Raw genomic sequence first — 13,440 nt, 5'->3', positions numbered from 1 at the left:
AGCGTTCCTTACTGCCCAGCAAAGACGCTAGGCTGTAAGACCAGCCCTTCTGACAGTGGAGAGATATCAGTACCAAAACTAATGGCACCAATATCTCTGTTTCCCAGGCATGTACCAGAAAACCTGATAGTGTGCTGAATTCAGCGCAATCCCAGCTTACTAATGGTATGTAATACTGCCGGTGCCAGAAAATGTGAAAGATCCTCTTTACTGGTACGGCTCTCTGAATGGAAAAGTTATGGCGTTTGGAAGGCGTTTAATAAAAATTGAAAAATGGCTAAATAATAATAAGATATAAAAGACATTTGGTATTGCTGTAGTTTTACTTGCCCACTGAATAAAGGTAACATGTTATTCTACAGCACAGTGAACACAGAGGTCCAGCTGTACTAACTGGGCTGCTCCAGGAAAGTGGCCATTGCTGTGTGTAATACCTGTCTCATCTCCAGGAGGCGGGCTGGGGACACCTACTAGGGCTCATAATGTCCCCTCAAGACTTCTGTCTCCTCCATGAATTTGCAAAAAAAAGGGGCTCAAATATGGCTCTTATGTGATAGCCTGTTACACAAAAACAATAACCGATCGTATCGCACCGACTATGTAACAATCTGTGTATTATCTTCCTATAATAGTTGTGTACAGAACGTGTAATCCTGCAGCGCCTTTTCTATCTCGTCGCTCCTACTCTCGTCTACCTCTGGCCCGTGTCCAGGCAGAACGTGATTGGCGGGAATTCCGTCCATGAGTCACGTGAACAGACGAGCCCTGGACTGTGAACTTGAGCTTGTGTGCAGAGAGTAGTGTGCGGGAAGTTGTTGGAGAAGACGATGATTCTCGGCTATTGGGATATACGCGGGGTGAGAGGAGTATTGCAAGTAATGGCTGATAGTTATGTTGTAGGTAAACGCCACTGCTAATGTGATATTGTCTTTTTATTGGGATGTCTGCAGCTCGCCCATACGATTCGTTTGTTGCTGGAATACACCGGCACTCCTTATGAAGAGAAGCGCTACGTTTTGGGGGATGGTAAGTGCTGGGGCAGGCAGCAGGGTGTGAATTGTCATACATCCAATGAAAGGAAGGTCTCTTAAAATAAATAAAGATCCAATATGGCAATGTATTCAGTGAGAATTTTCTGTGCTCTGTTTATAAACCGCTGGAAGTTCTGCCTGAGAAGATGTCTTCTGTCAGATTTGGAGTATATGGGGAAGACAACTGGTTACAGAAACATGACCCATTTGTCAGGCTTGATGGTACCCTTATAACAAGGCCTCACCCCTTCAACTTTCACATTGGCGGCATCTCGTTGACCCAGACGGAAGACAATGGCACAAACTGATTACATACTGACTACTTTTAAAACTCATTGAAATGAATGGGTTTTCATCCAGACCGTTTGAAATCAGTTTTTGAAATGTCAAATACTGATCACGAACGGAATGGCCAAACACAGATGTGAACCAGGCGTTAGTCTGTTTTACTTACACATCTTACACCAGAGATTTGTGTACCTCATATAATATGAATATAACTTTACCAGGGTGTACAGCTTACTTCTCTTACTTCTGTGTGCCGCCACACAGCAGCATTAATTTCACTGTCAGTAAATGGGGGTTATTCTCATCACCAATATTGGTACTATTCCGTTATCGGGCCAGCAGCAGCGCATTTCAGCACCAGCTTTCGGGACAGCAGTTCAGTTCAGCAGCGGGAATTACAATGACATCCGAGGACTGCTGGCCCGATGCTTGTGCCCAGTAGCCAGTACATCAATGACCCCCCCTCCATCTCCTCCTCCTTCCAGTGCTGCCCCCCAGCTCTCCTTACATCTACCCCGTACCCTCTCCCCGCCACATGACTAAGCCGATGCTGGCCCGATGATAGAGGCCGTGCTTGTGTGTAGTAGGCAGTACATCGATCGATGCCCTCATCCTCCTCTTCCTTCCAGTGCTGCCCCCCAGCTCTTCTTACATCTGCCCCGTACCCTCTCCCTGTAATAGGCCTCACCGTAAATCTTGAGCAATGAATGCTACTAGATAGCCGCCGGACGCTGCAGAAAGTTTGTCCCTCCGGCTCGCTGTAGCTCACCGTTCCTATAGTCGGCGTGTTTCTTGTCAGGGCCTGGATTGAGCCCCGGTGTCTTTCCTTTCGGTCTCGGTACTAGCGCTGAGGTGAGGCCTAGTCGTGTGGCGGGGAGAGGGTACGGGGAAGATGTAAGGAGAGCTGGGGGGCAGCACTGGCAGGAGGAGAAGGATGGGGGAGGGGGGTCATCGATGTACTGGTTACTGGGCACAAGCATCGGGCCAGCAGTCCTCGGATGTCATTGTAATTCCCGCTGCTGAACTGCTGTCCCGAAAGCTGCTGCTGAACTGCGCTGCTGCTGGCCCGATAACGGAATAGTACCCCAATATTTTGTGTGTCAATCAAAATATAGGTCATGTTCGTGTTTTTTGTTTTGTCCCCCCCCTCCCGTTTTCACAGATCCCTCTGTGCAGATAGCCTTACTCTCTGTTAGCTTATAGGTGAGTCTAGGTCCACATCTGTGTTGGAGTCCCCTGTGCAGATCTGTCAGAATTTGCCAAAAGTTATGTAAGCACAATGTTTTCATTAGGGCATATGAGGTCTTAATTTTTGCGGGACAATTTTTTCTTCATGATGCCACCATTAATTATTCTATATAATGTACTGGGAAGCAGGAAAAAAATTCAGAATGGGGTGGATTTGAAGAAAAAATGCATTTCTGCGACTTTCTTACGGGCTTTGGTTTTGCGGTGTTCACTGTGCAGCCAAAATGACATGTCCCCTATATTCTGTGTTTCGGTACGGTTCCAGGGATACCAAATTTATATGGTTTTATTTACTTTTTGACCCCTAAAAAAAATTCCAAAACGGTGTTAAATTTTTTTTTTTCTAAAAGTCGCCATATTCCGACGGCCGTAACTTTTTTATACATAGGTGTACGGGGATGCATAGGGCGTCTTTTTTTGCGGGGCCGGGTGTACTTTTTAGTGGTACCATTTTCGGGAAATGTTATTGCTTTGATCACTTTTTATTCAAATTTTTATCAGAATTAAAACAGTGAAAAAACGGCGGTTTGGCACTTTTGACTATTTTTCCTGCTACGGCGTTTACCGAACAGGAAAAATATTTGTATAGATTTGTAGAGCGGGCGATTTCGGACGCGGGGATACCTAACATGTATATGTTTCACAGTTTTTAACTACTTTTATATCTGTTCTAGGGAAAGGGGGGTGATTTGAACTTTTAATACTTTTTATATTTTTTTATTTTTTTTTTTTACTTTTTTTTTTTATTTTTTTTTTGCATTTATTAGACCCCCTAGGGGTGTTGAACCCCAGGGGGTCTGATCACTAATGCAATGCATTACAATGCTAATGCATTGCAATGCATTGCAAAAAAGCATCATCTCTTTTGCAGGCTGTATACACCAGCCTGCAAAAGAGAGAATTTGCAGACCGGCTGGGAGCCTTTAACAAGGCTCCCGGCTGTCATGGCAACGGGGGGACGGCCCTGGAGCATGCTCCAGGAGCCGGCGATCCCTGCCAAAATGGCGGCGCCCATGCGCCGCCGGGAAAATGGCGCCTCCGGCGCCTTTGACAGCAATCGGACCGATCGGAGGCATTAGAGCCGGTTGTCTACTGCTTGAAGCAGTAGACACCCGGCGGCTATGACGGCCGCCTGGCTCCCGGGCGGTCGCCATAGTTACAGACCCGACACGCGCCGTACTATAGCATGTCGGGAAGGGGTTAAAATGCAGACATCTGACGCAGGACATTATAGTCAGTGTGGTTCTTTGGGCTTCATTCATTTCTGTCATAGAACTGATCCATTTTTCTGGTTCTCCAATGGACCAGAGGAATGGATGGCTAAACATACTGTAGATGTAACTGTAACCTGAAAATGCAGGTCTTTTCACCCCTCCTCAGTGTATAGAAAAGATAAATTAATTTGCTTTGCTGGTACTGTAAAATTCATAGTTTTTTTACCCATTCCCCCCACAAACACACCCCAGCAACAGCCTAAAATGCAGAGTTTCTTGTTTCTGATGTGGAAACTTGGCCTAAGGGGGGCGTTCACACTACCGTCAATCTTGCGCGGACATTAGCAGCGGACACTAGCTCTGTCCGTGACATTTTTCATTCATTTAAATGGAGATCGGGTCCGTTGTTTTGCACTCCGTGCCTGTCCTTAAGTGTCCGTTCCTAAAGATGTCTGACTTTTCAAGTGGACAGCAAAACCCGACATGTAGGTTTTTTCTGTCCGCTTGAAAAGTCGGAATTCTTTAGGAATGGACGCTTAAGGACAGGCACGGAGTGCAAAACAACGCACCCGATCTCCATTTAAATGAATGAAAAATGTCACGGACACAGCTAGTGTCTGCTGCTAATGTCTGTGTAAGGTTGATTGATTAAAGTTTTTATCAGTGTAGTTTTGCTGATGCAATAAATGGATTAACCCTTTAGCTGCCAGGGGTTTTCAGAATTTTTCTCTCTCCTGACTGCTAAGGCAATTTTCATAGTTCTGAAACGGACCACTAAAACAAATAAAAAAAAAAAAATCATACTAACTTACCCCATACCTATATATTTTCTTGAAGGAAATCTATCAATTTCTTTTTAACTACCGTAATTCCATTCCAGAAGACACCATGTAGATACTGTGTAAGCGACCATTTTTCTTGTGGCCGCGGGCATGCGCAGTCGGCTCTGCCCAAAGCCTAGAAGTTTGACCCCCAGCGCCGGAAGAAGACGTGTGAAGAGGCCGTTCCTGAAGAAGATGTATGCGGCGCGGGAGAGTTCTCTCGCAGCATTGGAGACGTCCCCAGTGCTGTTTGAGCACTGGGGCCCGCCCCCAGTGCTGCGAGAGAACTCATTTGCATACCACCAAAAACCGCTATTTCTACGGAACGGCGGTGCGGAAAAGACATCTAAAGTTAGGAGAAGAATAGTCTTTCTTAAAGGGGCTCTATCACTGGAAAAAGTAATTTTTAACTAATCACATCCTTGCATAGCCTTTAGAAAGTCTATTCCATACCTACTTTTAGTATATAGATTGCCTCAGTGGTTTTTGAATAAGTCCGTTTTTATTCATATGCTAATTAGACTGTTGCACGATATATCGTGCACTCCTCTCCTGTTGTTTCCTATGGGAGGTTGCTGCTGCTGATGGCTCAGCTTCCTGTTTGCTTCACACACATAGGAGATAATAGAAGAGAGGAGGCTGCTGGGAACTTCCTGAGCTGGCTGAAAGCTCATTAGCATATTAATAAAAACGGACTTATTCAGAAACCACTGAGGCAATTTACATACTAAAGGTAGGTGTGAAGTAGCATTTCTAGAGCCTATGCAAGGATGTGATTAGTTAAAAATTACTTTTCCCAGTGATAGAGCCCCTTTAAGGCTATTCCTATGTGTTAGTCACAAAAAATAGCATTTTAATGAAGTGTAATTTTTTTGCTGGGCCTGGTATATTTTTTACTTACGGTATATAATTTTGTGGAATTTCTATTTCTTTGATCACTTCTTCAAATTTTTATCAGATGCAAAACAGTGAAAAAACTGCAGTTTAGCACTTTAGATTTTTTTGATCTCCAGGGGATCTGACCACCAATGCAATGCATTACAGTGGTAATATTAATATAGCATTACAAAAAAAATGGTTCTTCTTTTGCAGGCTGTGTAATGAAAGACAGGCCTGGAAGCTGTCACAAGGCTCACAACTGTCAAAGCAACGGGACACCAGACCCGGAGCTTGCTCCAGGTTCCAGCAATCCCTGGCAAAATTGCGGCTCCCATGTGCTGTTGGTAAAATGTTGCCTCAGTCAGCTTTGACTGAATCACCAGAGGGGTTAATGCCAGTGATCAGTGCGGGCAGTAGTGTCGGGTCTGTGCTGCATAAAACACGTTATTGGATCTGTGCTGGTAAATTACTATTTGCTGATCAGAATCAATTGGCCTATAGCAGGCCAATCAGCGACTTAGGCTGCGTTCACACAGAGTTTTTTTGGTCAGGAAACTGACTCAAATTCCTCCTCCTAAAAACACCTCACCATAGGACCACTCTGTGTGAACGCAGCCTTATTAAGGAAGGGACCTGGGGATGTCACAGGTAGGCATCACTGGTCACATACGGCGGAGACTTCCGCAGGGAGTAAACAATCTGTAGGACCAAAACATGCTGAGAAGTCCTGGAGAAAGGTGAGAATATATGTAATTTATTTATTTTTTTTTCATTTCCTCTAGCCTGACTGAAAAAATAATATTTTACCCTGGACTACCCTTTTAAATATGCCAAGATTTTTGTATTGAAGTGTTCACAAATTAATCCATGTGCTCCGTTGCCTTTTAAAGTGTGCTTTGCGTCTAACTGTAGAGCAGTGTTTGCATGTATGGTAGGTTTCTATTATCCCTGAATGCAATAGGTGGTAGCAGCGTGTAACTGGGTTGCGTAAATTGTGTTGGGGTGTGATTTATGCTCAGTTTACAGCCTAAGGGTAAGTTCACACAGGGTATTTTGGTCAGGATTTTGAGGCCGTATCCGCCTCAAAATCCTGACCAAAAAGACGGCTCCCATTGAACTTAATGGGAGCCGCTTAGTTCTTTTTTCCAGGAGCCGTTTCTTCCAACTCCCGGAAAAAAGAAGCGATCTACTCATTCTTCAGGCCAAGTCGCCTCACGATTCATTGGGCCTAATCCGGAGCAGAGTGCGCGGCTGGATGGAATGGAACCTGAGGCGGCCTCCGCCCCAGGTTCCAATCCAAAAAACCCAGTGTAAACTTACCCTTACTGAGTGGAGTAAATGAACATTGCAGTCACACCCGTGTCACGTGTTTGGATGGTACGTAGGTAACACCACTCACTTGGCTAATATTTCCTAATTTGTATCAACACTAAACGGGCTTATAATGTTGGAATGGCTGGAAGGATAACTAAACTGAAATGCTTCAAGCTCCATCCACATGTTAAAGGACACGACTGTTGACGGCTCATAAAGTTTTATGTTTGTGTAATGACAGTAACCTCTATTACAAAAATGTCTGACGTCTGCATAAGCAATACCGCCCCTGCTACCTCTTGTGTCACCTCTCTACCTCGTAGATTGTAAGCTCTTGCGAGCAGGGCCCTCAGTCCCATTGTGTGAAATGACTTTCTTTGTAATGTATCTCTCTGTCTGTACTTGAACCCTACAAATTGTACAGCGCTGCGGAATATGTTGGCGCTATATAAATAAAATTTATTATTATTATTCATTTATTATTATTAAATGCTCAGAGTGACCATGCCTTTTAGATGTATGTCACTGGGCTTTTCTGACCTTGGTAACGCATCCTTTTTTTTTTTTTTTATTAATGTTTCCTATTTTACATAACGCATTCTTTTTAAACCGCTGATGGGGAGTTACCCAATATACAACTGTGGTGCAGCTTTCAATACTCTCATCTGGCAGCATGGAGGGAATCCATTATTGTCAGTGAGATCTTTCAGCTGCTGTTGTCATATAATGGCAATTCCTTTTTTTTTCTGCTCCTATCATTAAACTTATCTGAACTAATATCCTGTTCTCGCTGTAGGACTTTAGAGTTTGTTAAATGTTGATATGAAGCAATAAATGAAATAATGAACATGACTTTTCTGTGGTGCTAATTTTTCCTCTCCATACAGCTCCAGATTATGACAAGAGTCAGTGGTTGGATGAGAAGGAGAAACTGGGCTTGGACTTTCCAAATGTATGTAAAACTGGTGACACCAAAATAATTGTCAGATGTTTTTAAAACTGTGTTCAAATTCCTTAAATGTTATACTCTGCTTATATAAATCCCATATTTTGAATATGTGATATTCTTCCTGGCACAGAAGTATGTGACGTCACAAATAGAGATGAGCGAACAGTGTTCTATCGAACACATGTTCGATCGGATATCAGGGTGTTCGCCATGTTCGAATCGAATCGAACACCGCGTGGTAAAGTGCGCCAAAATTCGATTCCCCTCCCACCTTCCCTGGCGCCTTTTTTGCACCAATAACAGCGCAGGGGAGGTGGGACAGGAACTACGACACCGGGGGCATTGAAAAAAATTGGAAAAAGTCATTGGCTGCCGAAATCAGGTGACCTCCATTTTAGACGAATAGTGGATTTCAAATCCGGGTCATATGAGAATGTGAACTTTGTGACTATGAGACAGGGATAGCTGTACAGGCAGGGATAGCTAGGGATAACCTTTATTTAGGGGGGTATGTTATTAAAAATAACTTTTTGGGGCTCTATCGGGTGTGTAATTGTGATTTTTGTGAGATAAACTTTTTCCCATAGGGATGCATTGGCCAGCGCTGATTGGCCGAATTCCGTACTCTGGCCAATCAGTGCTGGCCAATGCATTCTATTAGCTTGATGAAGCAGAGTGTGCACAAGGGTTCAAGCGCACCCTCGGCTCTGATGTAGCAGAGCCGAGGCTGCACAAGGGTTCAAGCGCACCCTCGGCTCTGATGTAGGAGAGCCGAGGGTGCACTTGAACCCTTGTGCACCCTCAGCTCTGCTACATCAGAGCTGAGGGTGCGCTTGAACCCTTGTGCACACTCTGCTTCATCAAGCTAATAGAATGCATTGGCCAGCGCTGATTGGCCAATGTATTCTATTAGCCTGATGAAGTAGAGCTGAATGTGTGTGCTAAGCACACACATTCAGCACTGCTTCATCACGCCAATACAATGCATTAGCCAGTGCTGATTGGCCAGAGTACGGAATTCGGCCAATCAGCGCTGGCCAATGCATTCTATTAGCCCGATGAAGCAGTGCTGAATGTGTGTGCTTAGCACACACATTCAGCTCTACTTCATCGGGCTAATAGAATGCATTGGCCAATCAGCGCTGGCCAATGCATTCTATTAGCGTGAACTGAGTTTGCACAGGGGTTCTAGTGCACCCTCGGCTCTGCTACATCAGATTGCTACATCTGATGTAGCAGTGCCGAGTGTGCATCAGATGTGTAGTTGAGCAAAACTGACTCAGCACTGCTAAGTCTCTGCATTCGCATAGGAATGCATTGGCCAGCCTTCGGCCAATCAGCGCTGGCTCTGCCGGAGGAGGCGGAGTCTAAGGTCGGACCTGAATGGAGACTGGTGTGGAGCGATCTTAGACTCCGCCTCCTCCAGCAGAGCCAGCGCTGATTGGTCGAGTTCCGTACTCTGGCCAATCAGCACTGGCCAATGCATTTCTATGGGGAAAAGTTAGCTTGCGAAAATCGCAAACTGACAGGGATTTCCATGAAATAAAGTGACTTTTATGCCCCCAGACATGCTTCCCCTGCTGTCCCAGTGTCATTCCAGGGTGTTGGTATCATTTCCTGGGGTGTCATAGTGGACTTGGTGACCCTCCAGACACGAATTTGGGTTTCCCCCTTAACGAGTTTATGTTCCCCATAGACTATAATGGGGTTCGAAACCCATTCGAACACTCGAACAGTGAGCGGCTGTTCGAATCGAATTTCGAACCTCGAACATTTTAGTGTTCGCTCATCTCTAGTCACAAATACTGTAATATTCTCAGCTTACTGGGCAGTAGAAAGTATAGCATACAGTTTATCTAGTGTCTCAGTGTTGTGATGAATTTGAAGATGCAAAGTAATAAAGAGACATCCAAATAGCTGTATATACTGTAAAGTGTCTGTTACCAGGATGAGGAGTCATGAGAACTGTCCAGCTCCAACAAGTCCAGCTCCTTACATCAATTCTAGCACAGTTGAAATTCTCTCTAGTCCCCACCATTTTTAAACAACAAGTACAGTTAGTTTAGGTGCCTGATGTGCTATGTAATCTCTGTAGTGTTAGAACTCAAAATCATAACTTGTCTTCTCCTGCCTGACACAGCCCTTTTTACAGTACAGAGTCTAAATGGCATATCCGACGCCAAAACTAACAGCATTGATTGCTTGGGAACGGTGAGAGCTAGAGAAAAAAATCCAGCTATGCTGGAATTGTTGAAGCAGCACCTATTAACCTTTATAATAGCAAACACAGTAAGCCCTGTCAGATTAAAGTAAATTGTTGATAATAGCATCTTTTTTTTTTTATTATATAGTTGCCCTACCTTTTGGATGGAGATGTTAAATTGACACAGAGTAACACTATTCTGCGCTACATTGCCTCCAAGCATGGACTGTGTGAGTATAGTGCATTAGTTTATTATATGCACATTTGGGGTTATTAAACCACAATTAGGATTAATAGTGATTATTTAGGCCTCAGCCTTTTTACAGTATGAGTATGTGAAGAGACCCCAGAGTATAATAGCAGTTCCAATCTGGACCTTGTAAATTATGTAATAACTGAACCAAAATAACCAATGTGAACAAAATCACATGGGTTATCCTAGATGATGTTCAGTTATTTTTCCATTAATCACTCAGCTAGAGAAAAAAATCCAGCTATGCTGGAAGTTTAACTTAATTTCTATTGTACATTTTGAATTTGTCTCAAGTAAATCTTCTGGGAAAATAACCCTGCTGCCTTTAAACCCTTAAGAACACAGCCTAAAAGTACCTTAACCCCTTTCCGACATACACCATAATAGTAAGGTGGATGTCATGTATTCAAATATGGAGACCGCTTAGGAGCTGAGCAGCCGCCACAGCTGCTTGCTGTCTGCTGTACTGTACAGCAGAGACCCGGCGCTAATGCCCATGTTCATTGCCCGTCAGCCATTTTATCATGGTAATGGGATCCGGTTACCATTCAGTGTAAGTATAGTGTTTTCCCTTGATAGTAAAATGTCATTCCAAGTTGTGTCTCACATGTTGTAAGTCCTACATATTGTCCCCTACATAATAAATTGACACCTCCTTATAGTTTCCCACATAATAATGTATAAATTTAAATCCTGCAGTTTATTTCTAATGGTTTTCCTCAGACCTGAAGAGCATATAGTGCATATATTTCTGTGTATCTGGCTACATGTTTCATTTTCATTGTAAGTATAGAGTTTTCCCCTGACAGTAAAATGTATTTCTAAGTTGTGTCCCATATATTATCCCCTATATAATAAATCTACCCTCTCCCCCTCCTTATAGTTCCCCACATATCTTATTGCCCTATAGCAGGGGTGCCCAATACGTCGATCGCGATCTACCGGTCGATCGCAATGGACGTATGGGTCGATCGCGGGATGCAGCCAGGCATCCCCGCTGTCTGCTTCTTCACAGCGCAGGCTGAGAGTTATCTCTGGACACCGGCAGGCTGGGGCTGCGGCAGCTCCGCCTGCCAGTGTCTGTAGATGACTCACAGCCTGCGCTGTGAACAAGTACTTGCAGGACGCTCTTAGAGATGGAGGGGGCCGGGGTGCTGCTTGTTCACAGCGCAGGCTGAGAGTCATCTACGGACACTGGCAGCCGGGGCTGCCGCAGCCCCAGCCTGCCAGGGTCCAGAGATAACTCTCAGCCTGCGCTGTGAAGAAGCAGACAGCGGGGTTGCCTGGGCGGCCACGCCCATATTCCAGGTCCAGCCCCGCCCACATGTCCACCCCGGCCCCACCCACAAGAAGTGGGTAGTCGATCTTAGGGCTTGGTCATTTAAAGAAGTAGCTCACATGCTGACAAAGTGTGAGCACCCCTGCCCTATAGAGTTTCAGCAGAAATAATAACGTCTACCTAAGGCTGAATTCACATCTGCGCTGTAGTCTGTAAGGAGGACTTTTCTCTCTGCCATTTTCAATATAAAACCAGCGAACCTCTGATGGCCACCGGCAAACATCATTATAGTCTGGTGTCCACAGGTAACGCCTGTTTTATGCTTGGTTCACACCTGCGTTTGAGTTTCCGTTTGTCGGGTCCGCTTGGAGACTGCTTACAAAGCAGTTGCACTATAATGGGGTATGCCGGGTTTCTGCTGGAAAAAGGCAGAAAATGCAGAGAGAAAAGTCCTCTTTGCAGAACTTCTCTCTCTGCATTTCTTAAGCAGATTCTGGGTCAGAAACCCCGAACAGAATACAGGTGCAGGTGTGATCTTAGCCTTAGCGGTTTGGCTCTCCGTTATTTGGGTAACTGAAGAACCCAAAAAAAGATGAGCCGTGTGCAGGATGTGAACCTAGCCTAAATTCAGTATTACTGTATTTCCTCACCATATTGCCTTTTAGGCTGACGCTAAGTTCACACTACTGTTCGGCAATCCATCCTTTATGTCTGCATGCGAGCCTGTCCAAATAAACAGCTGTGTATCCAACAGAATATAGTGGGGCCTCCTGGTTTCATACTGAAATTGGCAGAGAAAAAAGTCCACCTTGTAGGACTTTTCTATCCTCTATTTTTAGTCGGAATCTGTGGTGGAGTCAATTACAGAGACACCAACGCAAATGTGAACCTAGCCTAAGGCCCCACAAAGCAAATTGGCACAAAAAAAATGCAGCAGAAAAACAAATTGAACAATTTTACTATAGATACTAGAGAGAAAAAAATATATATATTTTTTTTGTGTTTTTTAAATTTATGATTTCCTCAAAACTGCTGGTGATTCCACAGCGCTTTTTTCCTCGCAATCATGATGATCATTTTTCTTGTATTATAAAATTCACGGCTGTGTTTCTGCAATGTGAGGCTTTAGGCAAAGGCCTAACATTGCAAAATGCAGATAAACATTTATGGAAAAAAGGCATTTAATGCTAAAGCCCAATGTTGCAGAAATTGTGTTTTAGTATTCTGCAGGAATGCAGTTCAGAAAAAAGCTGTTTCAGTACCAGCAAAGTGTATGAGATTGTACTCTCAACCACATTGAAAAAAAATACTTACAAAAAAAAAAAAAGCAATGTGTTGTCAATCACTTTTTGTTCTACAGAATTTCCCCTTTTTTTTCTTCGCTCTTTGGGGCCTTAGCCTAAAACAAGCTCACACATATTTACTGCAGTGTTCATCATTTTTTCTAACCCTATTACATATAAATGGAAAATGTTTGCAAGGCTGAAGTCCTACATTGTGGAAAAGCAGGGTTTTGCAGCATTTTTTTTTTAGCCAAACCTAGTACCAGCTTACAAAAGAAATGCAAAAATAAAAGGAAACTGTTATACTTCTCCCTACTGCTCAATCCACTCCTTGCAAAAATTTTTAAAAACAATCAGCAATTCTGTGGGACTTAAGCCTAAATTTTTTCCCCGTTTACAAGCTAGATGATTATTTAGCATAATGGAAAATGCTGCAATTTATTTCTGCTGTGTTTCCAAAGCATACAAAAATGCTGTGTTTCTGCAACATGTGGCCTTAGCCTCATTGTTGTATCCACTTTGACTAGGGCCCCCTACCCCCTTCCTACAGCTTATTCTTCATAGCAATGGTTATGGGTGCTGCAGCGGTATCTAAGATACTTGAGAGGAATACAACTGTTTACCACAACTGCAGTAATCAAGAATATGTTGTGTAAGCAACAGAGTGCCCGCTATGTA

At 43.8% G+C, this 13,440-nt stretch overlaps 1 protein-coding gene across 1 annotated transcript in view; it reads left to right on the top strand.

Moving 5' to 3' along the window:
* The first annotated feature begins 747 nt into the window (after nt 1–747).
* LOC142194916 (glutathione S-transferase Mu 4-like) overlaps nt 748–13,440 on the top strand; it is a 31,602-nt gene continuing 18,909 nt past the window's right edge. Inside the window, exons 1-4 of the mRNA XM_075264356.1 lie at nt 748–857; nt 951–1,026; nt 7,683–7,747; nt 10,096–10,177. Of these exons, the coding sequence (XP_075120457.1) occupies nt 828–857; nt 951–1,026; nt 7,683–7,747; nt 10,096–10,177 (253 nt within the window). The 5' untranslated portion in view covers nt 748–827. The remainder of the gene's footprint in view (nt 858–950; nt 1,027–7,682; nt 7,748–10,095; nt 10,178–13,440) is intronic.

The sequence above is a fragment of the Leptodactylus fuscus genome, chromosome 2, assembly GCF_031893055.1.
Source record: "Leptodactylus fuscus isolate aLepFus1 chromosome 2, aLepFus1.hap2, whole genome shotgun sequence".
Taxonomy (NCBI): Eukaryota; Metazoa; Chordata; class Amphibia; order Anura; family Leptodactylidae; genus Leptodactylus; species Leptodactylus fuscus.
Note: the sequence above shows the minus strand (reverse complement) of the source record. Positions and strands in the feature narration are given on the sequence as shown.